Raw genomic sequence first — 18,591 nt, 5'->3', positions numbered from 1 at the left:
AAAGCCAGACACTATAGCCTGAGACATCTGGCTTCTTTTCAGGGTTAGTGGGAAAGATACAAAGAAGCAGATTAGCATCAAGGATCAGGGACCCACGGCACACAGAGCAAGTCCCCAACAACTCTTTTTGGTGCTGTTTACTACTTGGCTTGCCTCTAGAATTCATCTCAATTCTTAGGTGAATTTGATATTTCCCATTTGGGGTGTTTCCCCTCAACTTTAGTATCAGGGCACAAACAAACCCAGAAGGTCTCAACTTTGTTACGATGTGAAAGGGCCCAAGCCACTGGCTCTCTGGGCCCCATTTCCTTAGTTATACAGACTCTAGAAGACTAGATTTGAGAAACAAATGGAAAAAAAAATTGCCCTGTTATTAAGAGACCATGAATACAAAGTATAAAAAAATTACATGTAGATCAGGGTTCTACAAGATCTAAGATTAAATGCCTCCCCAGCTTTTGCCAAGCAAGTAACGAGCACCAATGTTTTAAAGACAAAGAGTGGAGAGTCTAGTTTCCAAAGGACAAAACCCAAGCACACTACGCACAGCCTGTACCCCAACCCACCCACAAGCCAGGATCCCAGCCCCACTCTGCTGCAGATAGTTACATAGAGGTCATGTCATTGAGGGCGTGGTCCAGCTCCTCGCTAATGGCCTTGTACTTCAGTTTCTGGGCATAGAGCTCATCTGGACAGGCACAGGAACCACAGGGAGGAACGAGGGGACAGAATGAAAGGTACCAGAAGCAGATGGAGAGGGAATCATTAGAAATTAGGAAAAGTGTGACTGTGGGTCTAATACCCACATCAAAAACATCGATTCTGGCAGCCTTGACTGGCCACTTTCAGATCCACTGTCCCCAAGGACCAAGTGAACTTCTTGATGCTTCCACTCAATTGCAGCAAGGTGGAGACGCGGGACACAGCCACGACTAGAAACTCCTATTACTGAAGGCACTCGAGAGAACCCAATTCCTCCTGGCTAACCCAATTCCTAGTAACGACTAACAATCTAATAAAAATAGAAAAGGGAAAAAGCCCACATCCATATTCAGATTATTTCTTTTCTGCCTACCGTGTGTGACTACCATTTGTGGCCCCTCTGGTCCACATATTGCTCCCCAAACTCTTCCAAAGAACATCCTGCTACAGAGAGCATACCAAAGGAGCACACCTCAAGAGTTCTCAAAGCAAAGGACACTTTCCCTCATCAGGGTGGCCATAGTGGCCAAACTGTGGGGAACCCCACCTGGGTGAGCTCTGAGACATGGCCATTCCACAGCATCACCTCTCAGAGAGGTACCCCACAACCTGAGTTAAGAGGACTGCTGTAAGTACCCATGGGGTGACTTGGGCCCGTGTTGCCTCCTGAAATCAAGTTTTCTGTTTCAACTCAGACTAAAGATTTCAGGCTACTAAATTGGACGTAAAAACAGCCATCATAGTCTTCTCAAAGGGAAGGAGGCAAATGCCAGAATATTAGGTAAAGTTTCATGAAAGAAAAAGATAAACATGAAAATCCAATTCTAAGGTTTAACCTACTTCACCTCACAGTGGCAGAGGACAGGGCACATGATACATGTGAAGTCACTACTAGCCACCTAGGGCATACAGAGAAGGTTAATGGGTAAGGTTTCAACCTCTATATTTCTCTATTTTAATTGCACTCCCAGACTCCATACCTTCCAAATCATCAATCGTCTTTTCCAGCTTGGCTACCGATCTCTCAGCGAACTCGGCACGGGTCTCTGCCTGGGGGAAATATGAAATCAGTCAGAATCAGGACAAAGACAACAATTATTTCTTCTACTTCTAGACCTTTCAGAACTAAAGTCAGTTGGGGCCTGCAGGTGGTGTGGTGGTTAAGAGCGCTGGACTCCCACATAGCTGGCCGTGGTTCAAGTACTGGACCTGGTGGGTTGTTCTCTCTCTTTTATTCACTCTGTCCCTCTCTGATCAAATTTAAATAAATAAATAACATTAAATAAAACATTAAAAAAACAAAAGAACTAAAGCCAGTCAATCTAAGACCACATTCATGCCATATGGACCTCTAAATGTATTGGGTCTTTCCTTACAATCCCCTTGGCTTACCTCCTTGAGTTTATCGGTAAGAATCTTTATCTCTTCTTCATATTTGTCTTCTTTCTGAGAGTACTATAAGAGAAGTAGAATAAAAATGTCAGCCCAAATTAGGCACATTGACAATAACCCCCCTCCGTATATTTACTCTTACACTGAATATCTTCTTGGATCTAAAGTGGAAATGGTCCAAGAGTAAGAATAAGGCCCAGTTTTGGACAACAGGTTCTTAAAACCTACCAACTATTTTATTACTCTATATTTCTCTATTTTAATTGCACTCCCAGACTCCATACCTTCCAAATCATCAATCGTCTTTTCCAGCTTGGCTACCGATCTCTCAGCGAACTCGGCACGGGTCTCTGCCTGGGGGAAATATGAAATCAGTCAGAATCAGGACAAAGACAACAATTATTTCTTCTACTTCTAGACCTTTCAGAACTAAAGTCAGTTGGGGCCTGCAGGTGGTGTGGTGGTTAAGAGCGCTGGACTCCCACATAGCTGGCCGTGGTTCAAGTACTGGACCTGGTGGGTTGTTCTCTCTCTTTTATTCACTCTGTCCCTCTCTGATCAAATTTAAATAAATAAATAACATTAAATAAAACATTAAAAAAACAAAAGAACTAAAGCCAGTCAATCTAAGACCACATTCATGCCATATGGACCTCTAAATGTATTGGGTCTTTCCTTACAATCCCCTTGGCTTACCTCCTTGAGTTTATCGGTAAGAATCTTTATCTCTTCTTCATATTTGTCTTCTTTCTGAGAGTACTATAAGAGAAGTAGAATAAAAATGTCAGCCCAAATTAGGCACATTGACAATAACCCCCCTCCGTATATTTACTCTTACACTGAATATCTTCTTGGATCTAAAGTGGAAATGGTCCAAGAGTAAGAATAAGGCCCAGTTTTGGACAACAGGTTCTTAAAACCTACCAACTATTTTATTATAGCCATGGGACATTCAGACCAGGACCTTTATTTTTAAAATGGACATAAGCTTTGATCTTATTCAGATTGCCCCAGGAGGTATTTTTCCTTCCTCCTGCTAATTGAACAGGAATAGTGACAGCCCAGGGCCACAATGATTCACGTGAGGGGAAAGAGAAGTCATCTGTCTTGATTGCTCATTAGGTCTCAGAGCTGGTTCTATCTGTTGAAGTCTATCAGACCACTGATTACTGCCTTTCAGCACTGCAGCAGCACCCTGAGGAGCACGTGACTTCAGGCACCTGAGACCATGAAGCTATTTTAACTAAAGCAATCAAAGTGCACTGTAGTTAGCATTAATATCAGAATCTGGAAGATGTGCTTCTCCCTGGATTCTATAGGAATGGGTATCTCCAGTCTTTCATCAAGGGCAGGGCTGGGCCCAGGCCCCAAAGCCTGTCACTTTCACAAACCAGCCCCTACCTTCTCCGCCTGAGCCTCAAGAGACTTGAGGTTGTTGGTGACATTCTTCAGCTCCTCCTCCAGCTCAGAACACTTACTGTGAATATTTTAAATACCGCAGGAGAGGAAAGGGGAAGAGGAAGAGAATAAAAAAAGGGAGAGAGACACACAGACGTGAATTGAACCTATATGTAGAGAGAGTTGGGAGGCATATGGGGGAAGAGAAGTTCCCGGGTAACCTGAGCAAGCATCAGCCCTCCTCCCTTTATCATAGAGCACGTCAGGAGCTGGATCCTCCCGGGCTCAGAATGTCTGGATACTAATAAAGAATATTTGGGAGAAATTGCAACCAGGAACAAATCATAGCTGCTACCTGGGGTAGAGGTGGGATCAGACACCCAACCCAAACAGTGCCCCAAATCACCCACGGGAAGGAGAGACCCTGTGGAGAGGCAGTGAAGCAACTAGGAAAGAAGAGATGAAGGATGCCAGGTAAGTGGAAAAAGAATGGAGCATTCCATGAAAAATGAGAAAGCATTCAACAGATCGACCAGTGGAGGGGAGGCAGCTGCAAAACAAAAACAAAACCAAACAAAACCACACCACACACAGAGCCTCTCTGTGGTTTAATGGTTAGTACCTTTTCTTCAGCAGCACTCAGACACTTCAGGTTCTGGTCCATCAGTCTGATCTGCTCATCCATCTCTCGGCAACGGCTGTTAGTGATAGTCACGGGGATGGCACAAGCCAGGTTGTAGGGAGGGAGAAAGGTCAAAAAGGAACACGGCAAGAAAACAAGCAGCCAAACAAAAAATATATATATATTCAAAAAATGGAACGAAAACACCACCATGGCATGGTATGTCATGTCTGGGAGGAAGGAATGCAAGGGAAGCACGAATACATATGCATCAGCTCTGACTTTGTTATACAAGGCCCAGAAGGTGCCAACAAGGGAGCAGTGAACATCTGCCCTAGCCCTAAAGTACCCTGGAGGATTGGCAGAGTGGCAAGAACAGAGACCAGATCTTAAGTCAGGAAATCCACTTCAATGCCACAAGGACAAACAACCCCAGGAGAAAGGACCCACTAGGGTCTTCCAATTAACTGTTCACCACCAACTGGTCTTTATTTCCCCTCAATTTGTAAACCCTCCCCACAAGAAATGAGGAAGCCTCATCTCTCATCTGTCACTAGTTTAAGAGTGTAAGGAAGCCCAAAGCCATTCTCAGGAACCCAAAAAACACTAGAGGACTCCGACTCCCTAGGCCCTGTTTAACAAGTTTAAAGGAGTGCCAGTTTATTCATATTAGTGCCCAAGCCAAAAGGGAAGGGACAGAATGGTATGACAAGATCTGGGGAGCAAGATACTCACGACTCTGCCAGTTCAGCTCGTTCCTCTGTGCGTTCCAAGTCTCCTTCAATGATCACCAACTTACGAGCCACCTACAGGAAAAGATCCGGGTACAGCTCAGTGAAGCAAAGGAGGAGACAGTAATTCTTAATTCTTTGCAGAAGCCTGAAGTCACTGAAGAGAAAGAGAAACAAAGGTGTCTTACCTCTTCATACTTCCTATCTGCCTCTTCTGCAATGTGCTTTGCTTCTTTGAGTTGGATTTCCTGGAGTTCCATCTTTTCTTCATCTTTTAAGGCCCGGTTTTCAATAACTTTCATACCTCTGTCAGAAACAAGCCAAATGCAGCACTGACACCCTCAGGAGGAGTTTGGCATCACCTCCCTTTCAAGGGACCCAGAATTATACCGTTTAAAGTCCACTCTTCCGTCTGCCACTCAAATTAAGTCTCCTTCTCCCTTCTAATCCTGTTCATCAGAAGTGATCGCTTTCTTCGCAGTCCTTCCAAAAGTTTTATACAGATAAATACCCCCCCAAAAAACCCATCTAACTTCCCCCCCAAAATAATGTGCTATTATGCCACTCTGAAACTTGTTATTTCTCACTTGCTATAATTTGGACAGTACTCTGTAATAGTATACACACACAGAGCTGTCTCCTGTAGTGTTAAATACTCCCCAAGCAGGGCATTTTAAATTCTGAGAAGCCTCAGTTCAATCCTGTGTCAGTCATCACACACCTGTGTTCTAGCTTAACTCACATGTAGCGGAGTCAGGGGCTGTTTCCCAAAGATGAGTGGTGACTTGGTTTGAGAGCCATGGTTCTCAACCCTACCCACACACTAAAATGAGCTGAGAAACTTAAAAAAGGTCCCAGGTCCATCTTGTAATTGATTCTAATTGAACTGGTGGGATCCAAGCACCCAGATAATTTTGCTACAGGGTACGTGCACTTGCTGGAGAGAACAGAGAGAGAGAGCATGAGGGAGAGAGAGAGAACACCCCCTCCACGGGATGGACATGCTGCAATCCCTTCTCGTCTAGACTCCTGTCAGGATTTTGGGCACGTACAGTTGTTTTTCAAGCCACCAGGTCCTGGAGTCAAAAAGCGGAGTCTGCTATGTGGGATCCAGCCCTCTTAATCTCTGCATCACCTGCTCTAGGCTAGCCCACATTCAGATATTTTTAAACTCTCCAGTGATGTCACCCCTGACCCCCACAATTTAAAAAGGTGCAGCCAGAGTTGAGAGGGCTTTAGATTGCTGGGTTCCACTTCCTGAGTTTCTGATTCAGTAAACAGAATCTAATTTCTGCCAAGTTCTCAGGTATTGCTGAAATGGCTAGTCTGGGAACACCTCACTTTCAGAACATCACTTTAGGAGGAGTAATCTCAAAATTGGATGTTTATGATCCACAAAGTGGAAGCCATACTGGTGACTCTATTTAAAGATCATTGTGTCAATTTATGGAGAATATCAACTATGAAAGGGACACAGGGGCCATGTAACCCTTACTCCCTTTGTCTTTAAGGGGGGAAAATATGCAGACAACAACAACAAAAAGAACATCCCTATAAGATACAGAAGTTACTAATTTAAAAAAAACAGGTCTAGAGTATGGTGTTTAAGGCACTGGATTTCACATGGCTGACTTTGCAGTTTGAGTACCAGATCTGGCAGCTTGAAAAACATGTCAGGTGCAAGTGTGTGTGTGCATACATGTCCAAAATCCCAAGAGAATGGAGAAGGGATTGAGGTGTGGCCATCCCCTCTAGGGTGTGATTTCTTACTCTGCGTCTCTCTCCAGTGAGTGCACACTCCCTTTGGCAAAAATCTTCAACAACAACAACAAAACAGGTCTATGAGGAAATCTTGATCTGAGCCATTATTAATTTCTTTTGAAATCCACACTCTACACACCTCTCACTCTCATCAGCAGCTTTTTCTGCCTCCTCCAGCTTTTGCAGGGCAGTGGCCAGGCGCTCCTGAGCACGGTCCAGCTCCTCTTCAACCAGCTGGATCCTGCGGTTCAAGGAGGCCACCTCAGCCTCAGCCTGCATTTGAATGAAAGAATGGTAGAGGGAAGCAGAGGAATGGTGAAAAGAACTATGACAGCATCGGGGATGGTTACTGCAAAGAGGCTGGAGTATAGCAGGGGCAGAACCTGTTCCAGCTCAGATGCTAAAAGATCTAGCAGACGTGATTATGTATTTATACATTTCCTCCCTTTCCCATCAATGAAATCCCGTATGTTCCACAGGAAGAATGTTTTAAAACGTAGTTCCTTGCCCAACCCAGTAACAGTTAGTACCACCCCTTTTCCGGACTGGGTTCAAATTCCTGAACACAAGGGGGTCAGAAAAATTCAGTGAGGGTTCCTTCTTCCTGAGTTGAATCAGAGGTGTGTCTCAGTCTTAACAACTTTCTTACAAGTGTCACATAAAGTGGGGGAATAAATAAGCAAGGTTTCGGGACCAGGCAGTTGGCATAATGGCTATGTTGCTGGACTCCCATGTAGTCGACTGCAGCTCAAGTCCCAGACCTGGCAGCTTGCTTTCTCCCTCCCTTTCTGATCAAATTGAAAAACGTATAAATAAAAAAAGTTAAATAAATAAAATAATTCTTTTAAAAAATAAGCAAGGTTTCTTAAGGAGCGCTCCTGAGCACGGTCCAGCTCCTCTTCAACCAGCTGGATCCTGCGGTTCAAGGAGGCCACCTCAGCCTCAGCCTGCATTTGAATGAAAGAATGGTAGAGGGAAGCAGAGGAATGGTGAAAAGAACTATGACAGCATCGGGGATGGTTACTGCAAAGAGGCTGGAGTATAGCAGGGGCAGAACCTGTTCCAGCTCAGATGCTAAAAGATCTAGCAGACGTGATTATGTATTTATACATTTCCTCCCTTTCCCATCAATGAAATCCCGTATGTTCCACAGGAAGAATGTTTTAAAACGTAGTTCCTTGCCCAACCCAGTAACAGTTAGTACCACCCCTTTTCCGGACTGGGTTCAAATTCCTGAACACAAGGGGGTCAGAAAAATTCAGTGAGGGTTCCTTCTTCCTGAGTTGAATCAGAGGTGTGTCTCAGTCTTAACAACTTTCTTACAAGTGTCACATAAAGTGGGGGAATAAATAAGCAAGGTTTCGGGACCAGGCAGTTGGCATAATGGCTATGTTGCTGGACTCCCATGTAGTCGACTGCAGCTCAAGTCCCAGACCTGGCAGCTTGCTTTCTCCCTCCCTTTCTGATCAAATTGAAAAACGTATAAATAAAAAAAGTTAAATAAATAAAATAATTCTTTTAAAAAATAAGCAAGGTTTCTTAAGGAGGAAACCTTGGATTATATGTTAGTGTGCTGCTTAACTAAGCTGTTAACCTCTGAGTGCTTTATCCTCATACAACAGGATGATAACTAGCAGATCAGGGAAGGTCGTCCACAAGAGCCATGCAGACTGGAAAGCAAAAGAATGGAACACTGAGATACCTACTCCCCATCCCTTCAACTTAGCAAGGCTCCCCCACCCTTTTAAAGGTGACAAGGAGGAACTGCTTCTGGCTAAAAATCAGCTGCTTTGATAACAATACAAGAAAAAAAAAAGACTGGGGTGGGGGTGGCTGAAGACAACACTTCCCCCATGCCTACCCACCACTCCTACAAATTTAACTGTCTCCTTTCTACACTTGCTCTTAAGCAAAAGGCCAAAAAGCAACAAATGGTCCCCTTTCCATTCCCCTAGTCATCCCCTTAGCTGCTTCACCCTCCAATGGAGTTTATGACAATCCTCTCCTTGGCCTGTGTCCGGTGATAAAGTACAGGCTAGAGTCCAAGAAAACCCAGGCTGCCTCCCTGGCAATGTAACAACAAGGAAAAGAGGAGACAGCTGGCACGTGGGCAACCCTAGAAAACCCTCCTTCCTCCAGCTGGCTGCCTCCCCACCCCCCCACCTTTACCGGTGGCAGGTGCACCAACTACAGCGACCACACAAGAATTTAATCTGCCCCGCACACTGCCCAGTACAGATGCTTATCCCAGTGCCTGGTGAACTCGATCTCTCTTCCACAGTCCAGATTGTGCTTGAATTCTATTACCCTGATTTCCTCTGGCAGACAGGGGTAGGGGCAGCTATAGAAATAATCTGGGCCACCAGACCCTATGGAGAGGGATAGAGCACAAAAGACTCCCATTAACTATCATGACTGGCCTCAATATTTCTACATACAAAACGGGAGATTCAATGGGGGACTGGGACTACACTCTAACCAGCAGGTTACAGGAAAAGGAAATTGAGGGGCCTGCATACACTGAAATTACTGAGAAATCATTTGTGTCTCCAGCTATACTATTCAAAGCAAGTGTTCTCCAGAGTCTGCCTCTTCCAGGAAAACAGATGTCCCCTAGGATAGCACACATTTGGCCTCACAAGCCCAACAAGGCCAACCGGTCAAGCGCAAGTCAGGTTATCAGGCAAGATCGAGGAAACGCCACCAGCAAGGGTTTACTCCCCTTTCAATGCCTAGAATTTAAAAACAAACAAAAAAAAAACACCCAGAAAATGGAACTGGATTTGGAGGAAATGTATAAAATTCAAGTCTCCATCCAGTAGTTACCCAAACTGGAATGGAGCATACAGAGTAAAGATAACAGGTTGTGGGGGTGGGGTGTACAGTTTCCATGACGACAAGCTGGCTCGGGCAGTTTCTCCCACAAATCAGCATTTACAATAGAATTCTTAGCAAGGCTGAAAAGGGAGGAGGAGAAAACACTTCTTGGTGCCCTCACAAGAGCATGCGCACATGCACAACCCTGTGCGGAAAGCAGAACCCAAGATGGGAATCCCAGCAAAAGCTTTGGAGACCCCAGGGGTGGGAGGAGAGGGGTCCCGGACTTCACTGTTCTTTTTCTCCTCCAGCAGAGGATCAGTTCTCTTTACAATAAAGCAAAAGTCTGCAGAATCAAGATCTGATACTCTGTTTAAAGGAATAAGGAAGATAACCTCATTTCTTCCTTCAAGTCAGACCCTGTGCACAATCCCAGTTCCTTCGGGTCAATAATACAGTACCTAAAGACAAAACAAGTCTACTTTTCTTTTTTTTTTTTTTTTTTTGCAGACCAGATTACCCATGGCCCTGGGAAATGTTAAGCTCTGTTTTTTTTTTTTTTTTTTTTTTTTTTAAATCATCCTAGGCTTTAACATGCTTGCCCAAATGTGGTTAGGGCCTTTAGATCTGCCGGCCTTGGAGGACATACTCCAAGGTCTTTCCCTTCAGGAAATAACAGGATTCTCCTCTGTCTGGGATGCAAACATCCCGGGGGTAGGGGTGCGGTAGGGGTGGGAGTGGAATGCAGCAGCAATCTGGTCACATTAGAAGATGGCTGACAGCAGATTCAGCTATGAAATGAATTCAGTTCAAATGCTATCATCCTCCGCTCCAAGTGATTCCCCAAGCTGGCCACACCTCTCAAAGCAAGAAACTGACAGGGCATCATGCTCAGAGGCAGAACAGGGCCAAGGACAGGAGGGGATTAACCTAAATCTGGCATTCTGCCACACTTCGGTTTCTCTTTTTAGATAAAAGTCACATATGAAATTCAAAAGAGAAAAAAAGGGTACTAAAAAAGTTGGGTTTCAGGGGTCGGAGGATGGCTTGGTGGTTCAAGGCACTGTATTCCCACATGACTGACTGTGGTTTGAGTCCTGGACCTGGTGCCTTGCTTTTTCACTTTCTCATTCTCTCTCTCTGGTCAAGTTAAAAAAAAAGAGAAAAGAAAGAAAAAATAATAAAAATGGAATTAAAAAAAAAAAAAAGAAAGAAAGAAAAGTTGGGTTTCAGCCCTGTGAGCAAAGGACTGGAGCGCTCCAGTTCAGTGTGTTCACAAATGCATCTACCCAGGGAGATGTCCTTGGGGAATTTAACTTTCACCGAGGGGGGGCAGGTTGGAAGGAAGGGAGTAGGGCTATCAGCCCCAAAGTAAACAAAGGTGGAGCCAGAGCGGAGGCACTCAGAGCAAAGGGCTATTTGCTGGAGTGTGTGCCCAGTATGGGGGGAAAGAGAAAGGTAAGCAACAGGGAAGCAAATCTAAGCCAAAGAAAGGTGATAAAGCTTGCTGCTTAGTCTACCAGACCCCACACAAAGGAGAGAAGCACACAATAGCCAGACATGCGAAGTCCCTCCAGAGGCGAGGAATTTGGGATTAGGACCAGGACTAAAACTGGTATTCAAAGCCGGCTCATTTACTACCCCCAAAGTATTCCTAAATTTTTTAGACCAGGGGGAAAAAATCAAAAAGAGAAAAATACCAAGATTAATTAGGAAGTATTAAAGAGATAAGATGGAGGCCGGCAGATGGCGTGTTGGCTAGGGGCACTGGACTCCCACATGGCCGACTGAGGTTCCAGTCCTGGACCTGACGGCTTGCTTTCTCACTTTTCCTCTCTCTCTCTCTGTCCCTCTTTAGTGAAATAAAAAATAATAATAAAAATAAAAGGCAAGGTAAACGGTATACTTAAGTGGTAAATTTTGTTATGTTATGGCATTTTAAACTCTCCTCCCCCAAATCAGACAAGACTAAATTTAAAAAGTTGTCATCTGTTGAAATTTAGCCAGAAGAATAAAGGAAACTGAAAATGGATTTGACAAGGTGCTACATTATAAAAGGTCAATCTCCAGACCAAGAGCTGGAAAGAAGGCTCCCAAAACAATTTTAGTGTTGCATCTGTGAGCACATCCTACTTCCCAATGAGTGGCCTAGATGTTGACACAGAACAACCAGGAAAATAACTGACAACCCTAACAGCCCTAGATTCCATCACAGAGCTAAGCTTCCAGCTCCAAAGGAGGCTGGAGTCTGCAAAAGTCACATTCTGGAATACCCTAAGAGGACAAGAGGCAACCCAAGCACCTTCTTCCCTTAGCATAGGTAGGAACACCCTCCCATCTCTTTATTCACAATAGAGGTTCAAAGTCAAAAGATTAGGTTCCCTCGAGCTGAGGGGTAGAAAATACTGGCTTTACCAATATTCAACTATCACCCTACTTCCCTATTTTGAGAACTTCCTCACCAGATCTCAGCTCAATAAGCACATTTGGCAGGCTCAGACTGAGGGAGGAGGAGCTCAAGAAACATCTGAAGTTATTCACTCTGCAGCCTATCACCCCAGAGTTGCGATGGTGCGAAAAGGAAGTCAAATAGCCCTACATGGAAAGTGAGCAAATTCTAAATTGCTAAGGGGTGTGTGCAGGGGGGAAAGACATCATCTACCATAGAACCACTCCTAAGATGCCCATATTTAAATATCGTGCTCAAGACTGTAGTTCAACACATGGCGAGTTCCTTCCCCTATTTTCTTCTTCCCCTTTAAGGCTATCTGGTCTTAAGCACAAAGGAGATGAGAAATTGACACCAATCATAGAGAGTCACCCAGCCAGTCCATCTCATTTCAGTTGATAATTAGAAATTGATGCATACTGGGACCAGCAGATGGTGCGGCGGTTACCTCGGACTCCCACATAGCAGACCACAGTCCGAGTCCCAGACCTAGTGACTTAAAACTCATGCCGGGCACGTTGTGCATGCATGCCCAAAATCCTGAGAGGAAAACGGAGAAGGGACTGCAGCGTGGTCATTCTCCCGGTGGCAGCGGGTGGTTTCTAGCTTTCTGTCTCTGTCTCTCTGACAAGTGCACATGCCCTATAGCAAAAAATCTCTCTCTTAAAAAAAAAAAAAAAAAAAAAAGGGAAAAAAGAAAAGAAATTGCTGCATATTGAACAGAGGGGGAAAAAAAATCTACCTTAGAAAAAGGTGGTTGAGGGTCAGTGGGTGGCGTGATAGGTAGGGTGCTAAATCCCACATGGCCAACTGCACACTTCAAGTCCCACATCTGACAGCTTGAAAAACACACCAGGTATGTGAACACCCCAAATCCCAAGAGGACACTGGAGAAGGGACTGCAGCAGGGCCACACACCCACACACACACACACACACACACACACACACACGGTGTTATTTCTCACTTTCTCTCTTTGTCTCTGTCAAGTGCATGGCCCTATGGCAAAAATCTTAAAAAAAAAGTAACTGAGGAAGGTAACAAGCTTCTAGTATCTTCATGCATTGTTATAAAAATTAGTATTCTTGGGCCCGGCAAGTGACGTGGTGGTTAAAGGTGCTGGACTCCCACATGGTCAACCACGGTTCGAATCCCGGACGGGGTGGCTTGCTTTCTTTCTCTTTGCCTGATCAAATTGAAAACTAATGACAATAAATAAATAATTCTTAAGAAAATAAATGGTGTTCTAACCATCTTTAAGTTATTCACCTGGAGGGCAGATGTCTGTTCCCTTTCCCAAACTCCACTCCACTCTTCCCCCAAACACTAATTCTCAATTCCTAGGGAAGCAGCCAAAGGGGAAGGGGGGGAGAAAAACTCCACCTAGGTAACAAGGAAGAATATCAAACCACAAGAGTTCCTTCATTGGGTCTTCAAATTTTACCAACAGTTACTTTATTGTCTAGTCTCAAGATCCTCCAAAACCAAAGCCTCAACTTAGATCAGCTCCACCCATCAGAGGACACCCTAGTCCTTGGAAAATCCTGTGGCTCACTGAGACTGGTCAACAGTGGTTTCAAGAAATCAAGAATTACCATTCATTCCACCAACATTCTATGTTCCAACTTTCAGTTGAACAAGAATTTATTGAACATCAAAATAAATAAATAAATAAAAGGTACTGTACTGGATAATTGGGAAAGAAACACAGGAAGATCACCAGAGCCACCTGGAACTCTATTCAGTCTTCATCCACCACACCGCCCAGGTCAATCAGAAACCTTGAGATTGTCAACGCCATCTGATTCTCAGCCAAACACTCGCTTATCAGCTTCGAAGAAATGCTCTTAAGCAGCTGCCCATGCACTGATCACACTTCAGCAATAAAGGCCTGGATCGGGCAGAAGGTCCTGACTTCCAGGTCATCAAGGGTAGAGTCGGGCAAGTTTGGTTGCCTTGTATATTGGGACTACTGCAGGGAGAAAGTGGTTGGCTTTTATATTAGCACTACTGTATGGAGAAAGTGCCATTCTCTCCTGCTTCATGTAGTTTGAGAGTAGGTGGAGCAGCTGCCAAGAGTTCCCCGTAAGAGAAAAGGGCCCCAGGCCGGAGGATCGGAGGCGGTGCTGTGGCCTCAAGCTCCTCTAGGGAGGGAGGGCACCGCGCTTCCTCTCGGCCGACTGCTGCCTCATTTCCTGAGCTGGAGGAGCGAGCGGAAAAGCTGCCATCAGGCCAGGCCGGGGGCTTTCCGGCGGTTCTTACACCCAGTGCTCACCCTTTCACAGAAAGTTCGGGCCTGCCACTCCCAGGCCAGAGTAGCACCCACCCACACTCTTACCCCTAGGGCCGGAAACCTCAAGCGAGAGCAAAGTCCCCCCACCCTTCATGGGGAAGTGGGGGAGGGAGAAGCTGCTGAGCCCCTCCCCCGGCCGCGCCCGGCTCGGAGGGACTGAATGAATGAGCTGGGCGAAAAAGAAGGAAAACCACTCCCCAAACCCTGTGAGGCTGAGTTCCTTCAAGGGTCAAGCCTGCTAGCCCGAGCACCCAATTTTCCCCCTCGCTCGCCTGTTGTACTACCGGAGCCGAGCCCCACCCATCCTCCGGGTTCCGACTTCATCTCAGACCCGCCGGCCCCCAGGAGGTCGTGCTCCACCGCAAAAGGGATTCCACCAGGGGTCCAGGCTGCGCCAGCGCCTGCCTGCCCCTCCCGCAGGCGCCTCGCCCTCTCCGTACCTGTTCCCGGGCCCGCCTCTCCCCCTCCACCTCCCGCTGGAGGCGCTCTGCCCTCTCCTCTGCATCATCGGCCTGCTGCTGCAGAACCTGAATCTTTCGCTTCACCGCCTCGATGGTGGTGGTCCCGGCCATGGTGCCCACACAGCTCCTGCTAGAGCTCGAGTTCCTGCCTCCTCCGCTCGGCTTTGCAGCAGCTCCTCGTCCCTCGAATCTATCCTACTCTTTATGTGATTTCTTTCTTTCTTTCTTTCTTTCTTTCTTTCTTTCTTTCTTTCTTTCTTTCTTTCTTTCTTTCTTTCTTTCTTTCTTTCTTTCTCTCTCTTAGAGCTCGAGTTCCTGCCTCCTCCGCTCGGCTTTGCAGCCGCTCCTCGTCCCTACTTCCGCCTGCTCCGCCCTGAAATACCGGAACTCACCCACCCGCCCGGATGTGACGCCACCGCTGCCGCGCCCTCCTCTCGCCGGGCAGGCGGGAAGGCAGCCCACTGGAGGGAGAGCTTCGGCCGGAGCGAGGGGCGGGGCCTCCCGGTCACCCCGGGCGACCACTCCCTGCCTGCCTAGGGCCAGTAAAGGGGGGCGGGGTTGGGAAGAGGAGGGCTGCCATGGTAACCGCGAGGCGCGTGGTGACCTGGCTTCTCCTGTGAGCCAGGCTGTCCACAATGGTTGGCGGGTTCACAGGTACTGTGCTGACCTCACACTCCCGCAGTTGACCTCACTCCCCATGCCTACCCCTCACCGCTTACCTGCTAGGGCGCTCGGTGTCCTCTCCACGGAATGCACATCCTCCAAGCCCCTGCTTCCACCCCCCCACGGTGCATTCTAGAAACAAAATCTAAGAGAAGTCTAAAAGAGTTTTCTGGGCCTCATCCTCAAAGGAATCCCCTGCAACCTCTTTTCAAAGTTGGCTCAGGTAGGTAGTCTCCCATCTCCTGGAAGACCATGAAGGGAACTACCGCAGAGGAAGAGAAGGACAAGGTGACAAAGTTCTCATTCTGCTTGGTATCAGTTGTGAGCTTAAGTGTTCTGTTTCCAATACTGGTCTTTCCCATTAGTTTCCAGAATCAACATATGCACCATTAATTAACCAACCTGCCAGACCCTCCAAACCTTGGAATGATTAGGGACTTGATAGTTTCATGACTTCCAGTCTTTGTGTATATGAGGAAGAGTCCCCATTTTATCAGGAAGAAATCCACTATTACAGACCACTGTCCCAGAATCCTTTATGGGACAGCAAAATAGGAATGTCTGAAAAGCTAATGTGGAGTCGAGCTCTTTCACCAATTTCATTGTCACTTCTGGAGCAATGCCTTGAAGGATCTCTGGAAGCACAATAGTAAATAGACTTGAGAATTTTATCTTTTATTTTTTTGTACTCCTCCCACCTTACCAAAAAGTAATAAGTCTCTCCTCTGGTAGGAACTCTCTTTCCTTAGAGAATTAAGATGTGAAACAGGATTTAGAATTAAGAATCCCAGGGGCCATGAGGTGGTGTGGTGGCAAAGTGACGATCAGTGAGTCAATTCTAGTTCAAGTCCAGAGACTTTCCTGAGTTATTTGGGGCAAGTAGGTGCCGGTCATCCTGGCTGGCTGACACTGGACATGGAAACTCTGTGGGGGTGCTGTCTCTCGCTTATGGAAGAGTAGGAGTCCAGCACCTTATTAAAATTAATAAATTTAAAAACAAAAGAAAAGAATGCCAGGCCTGTAGCCTCATGTTAAGGGAGCTGGATCACACATGCAATTCAAACTGTGTTTCAAATCTTGGTTCCACAGGGGCTGGCAGGTGGTTTGGTGGCTAAGGACGCTGGACTCCCACATGGCCGACCGAGATTCAAGTCCTGGACCTGGCAGCTTAATCTCTCTCTCTCTCTCTCTCTCTCTGTTCCTCTATCTCTCTCTGGTCACGTAAAGACAATAAAGAAATAAAGATAATAAAGAAATGATTCTTTAAAAAAAAAAAATCTTGGTTCCAGCAGCTTGAAAAACACACCAGGTGCATGTATGTGCCCCAAATCCCAAGAGGATGGAAAAATAAAGTGGTTGTTGTGGAACCACATCTCCACTGTGGGATGTTTTCTCCTTCTCCCTCTTTCTTTCTTCCTGTCAAGCACACCTACCCTCTGGCAGTTTAGGAAGAATTGAAGAAAGGGCGAATACTAACCCCTGCAATGAATAGAAAGCAAGACAGTTATTGTTCCTAAGTGTCTGGTTCTAAAGATTCTCCCTCCAGAGGCTGTTTTCCTCTTTTTTGGAATTACTGAACTGTGAAATTATTTTTTTATTTTTTATTATTTTTTTGAGAGGTTTTCGCTATAGGGCGCGTGCGCTCGCCAGACAGAGAGAGACATAGAGACAGAAAGCGAGAAATCACCCCCCCAGGGGGGATGGTCACGCCGCAATCCCTTCTCCTCCATTCTCCTCTCAGGATCTTGGGCACGCACGCACAAGCGCCCGGAGTGAGTTTTAAGCCACTGGGTCTGGGATGCGAACCGCGGTCAACTATGTGGGAGTCCAGCGACATAGCCATTACGCTAACTGCTGGTTCCCAAACTGTGAAATTATTAAAAAAAAAAAAAAAAAAAAAAAAAAACAACTTGGACAGACAATATTTTCTCAGTAGAGTAACCTGTACACATTAATTTTTCAGCAAAAGGATTGGTTAGGAGAAGTAGAGTTCTAACTCTCAAACTTTTTTTTTCTTATTTTAGAGAGGTTTTTAGCTATAGGGCATGTGCGCTTGCCAGAAAGAGAGAAACAGAGAGACAGAAAGCGAGAAATCACTTTCTGTGGGATGGCCACGCCGTGATTTTGGACATGAATGCACATGCGCCCGATGTGAGTTTAAGCCCCCAGGTCCGGGCTCCCCCCAGGTCCGGGCTTGAACCACGGTCGACTACATGGGAGTTCAGCGACATAGCCATTACACTAACTGCTGGTCCCAATAAACTCTTTCTTGATGGCCTAAGAATTTTTCTAACTTGCTTTGGAGCAGCCTGATGGAAGGTCTGTGAAGAACTGAGGTTTTGTTGTCTGGGTGGTGACCGGCAGGGGGCACTGTTGCACTGCCCTATTTCCTGTTGAAACCGCAAAAGACCTCATCCTAGACAAACCAAAGGGATGTTGAGCAGACAACTGCATTCCCAAGGCTGGTAGATTTGAACAGATAATCTCGTCACTAGGGAAACAGATGGATTGACTTCTGTTGGCCTTTAGAAGCATAATGGATAGGCAGCAAGAGGCCCAGTGCTATTGTTATCCTAGTGACCAACATACAACACTTTATCAACAGGTGTATATGGTGTATCTGTCCATCCCTGTCTAGTCTCTCAGTATCCTTCCCTCCCCCCTCCCCCGACACTGCCTGTCCTTAAAAAGAATGTAATGACTCTATGTCCTAGGCACTGTGCTCCTCTTTCTTCTTGTTTCTCCCTAAAGGGCTTTTGATTTTATTTCAAATAAAAGGCCCTTAAGAGGGACCAGCAGGTGGCGTGGTGGTTAAGGCACTGGACTCCCACACAGCTGAATGTGGTTCAAGTCCTGGACCTAGTGGCTTGCTTTCTCACTTTCTCTCTCTGATGATCGTATGCACCCTATAGCAAATTGAAAAATAATAATAAATAAAATAAAATAAATTATTTTTAAAAAAGATGCACTTGGGACCAGCAGATCACTGGACTCCCACGTAGTTGACTGCAGTTCGAGTCCTGGACCCAGTGGGTGTCCAGGAGCCAGCGGGTGGCATGGTGGTTAAGGCGCTGGACATTCCCACATGACCAACCATGATTCGAGTCCCAGACCTGGTGGCTTGCTTTCTCACTTTCCTTCTGTGTGTCTGTCTCTCTCTGGTCCAATGAAAATTAATTAATTAATAAATGAAATTAAATAAATCATTCTAAAAAAAAACCAGGCGCATATACGTACGTGCCCAAAATCCTGAAAAGAGACTGGAGGAGAAGGGATTGCAGCATGGCCATCCCCCTGGGGGG

At 45.9% G+C, this 18,591-nt stretch overlaps 1 protein-coding gene across 13 annotated transcripts in view; it reads right to left on the bottom strand.

The window, feature by feature from the left end:
* The window catches only part of TPM3 (tropomyosin 3), a 36,755-nt gene that overhangs the window by 13,996 nt on the left and 4,168 nt on the right, over window positions 1-18,591 (bottom strand). For 4 of the 13 annotated variants that reach the window (XM_027776277.1, XM_006159797.3, XM_027776276.1 and 1 more), the window contains exons 1-8: window positions 14,606-14,807; window positions 6,746-6,879; window positions 5,034-5,151; window positions 4,850-4,920; window positions 4,115-4,190; window positions 2,791-2,853; window positions 2,379-2,448; window positions 610-688 (exon numbers count right to left, since the gene is read on the bottom strand). In XM_027776277.1, coding sequence (XP_027632078.1) covers window positions 610-688; window positions 2,379-2,448; window positions 2,791-2,853; window positions 4,115-4,190; window positions 4,850-4,920; window positions 5,034-5,151; window positions 6,746-6,879; window positions 14,606-14,737 — 743 coding nt within the window. In that variant the 5' untranslated portion in view covers window positions 14,738-14,807. Of the gene's footprint in view, window positions 1-605; window positions 689-2,378; window positions 2,449-2,790; window positions 2,854-3,495; window positions 3,572-4,114; window positions 4,191-4,849; window positions 4,921-5,033; window positions 5,152-6,745; window positions 6,880-14,605; window positions 14,808-14,945; window positions 15,008-18,591 lie in introns of those variants that run through there. The other 9 variants (XM_006159795.2, XM_006159798.3, XM_006159794.2 and 6 more) reach the window with 7 other exon arrangements.

This window comes from Tupaia chinensis, unplaced genomic scaffold, assembly GCF_000334495.1.
Source record: "Tupaia chinensis unplaced genomic scaffold, TupChi_1.0 Scaffold000659_1, whole genome shotgun sequence".
Classification (NCBI taxonomy): Eukaryota; Metazoa; Chordata; class Mammalia; order Scandentia; family Tupaiidae; genus Tupaia; species Tupaia belangeri.
Note: the sequence above shows the minus strand (reverse complement) of the source record. Positions and strands in the feature narration are given on the sequence as shown.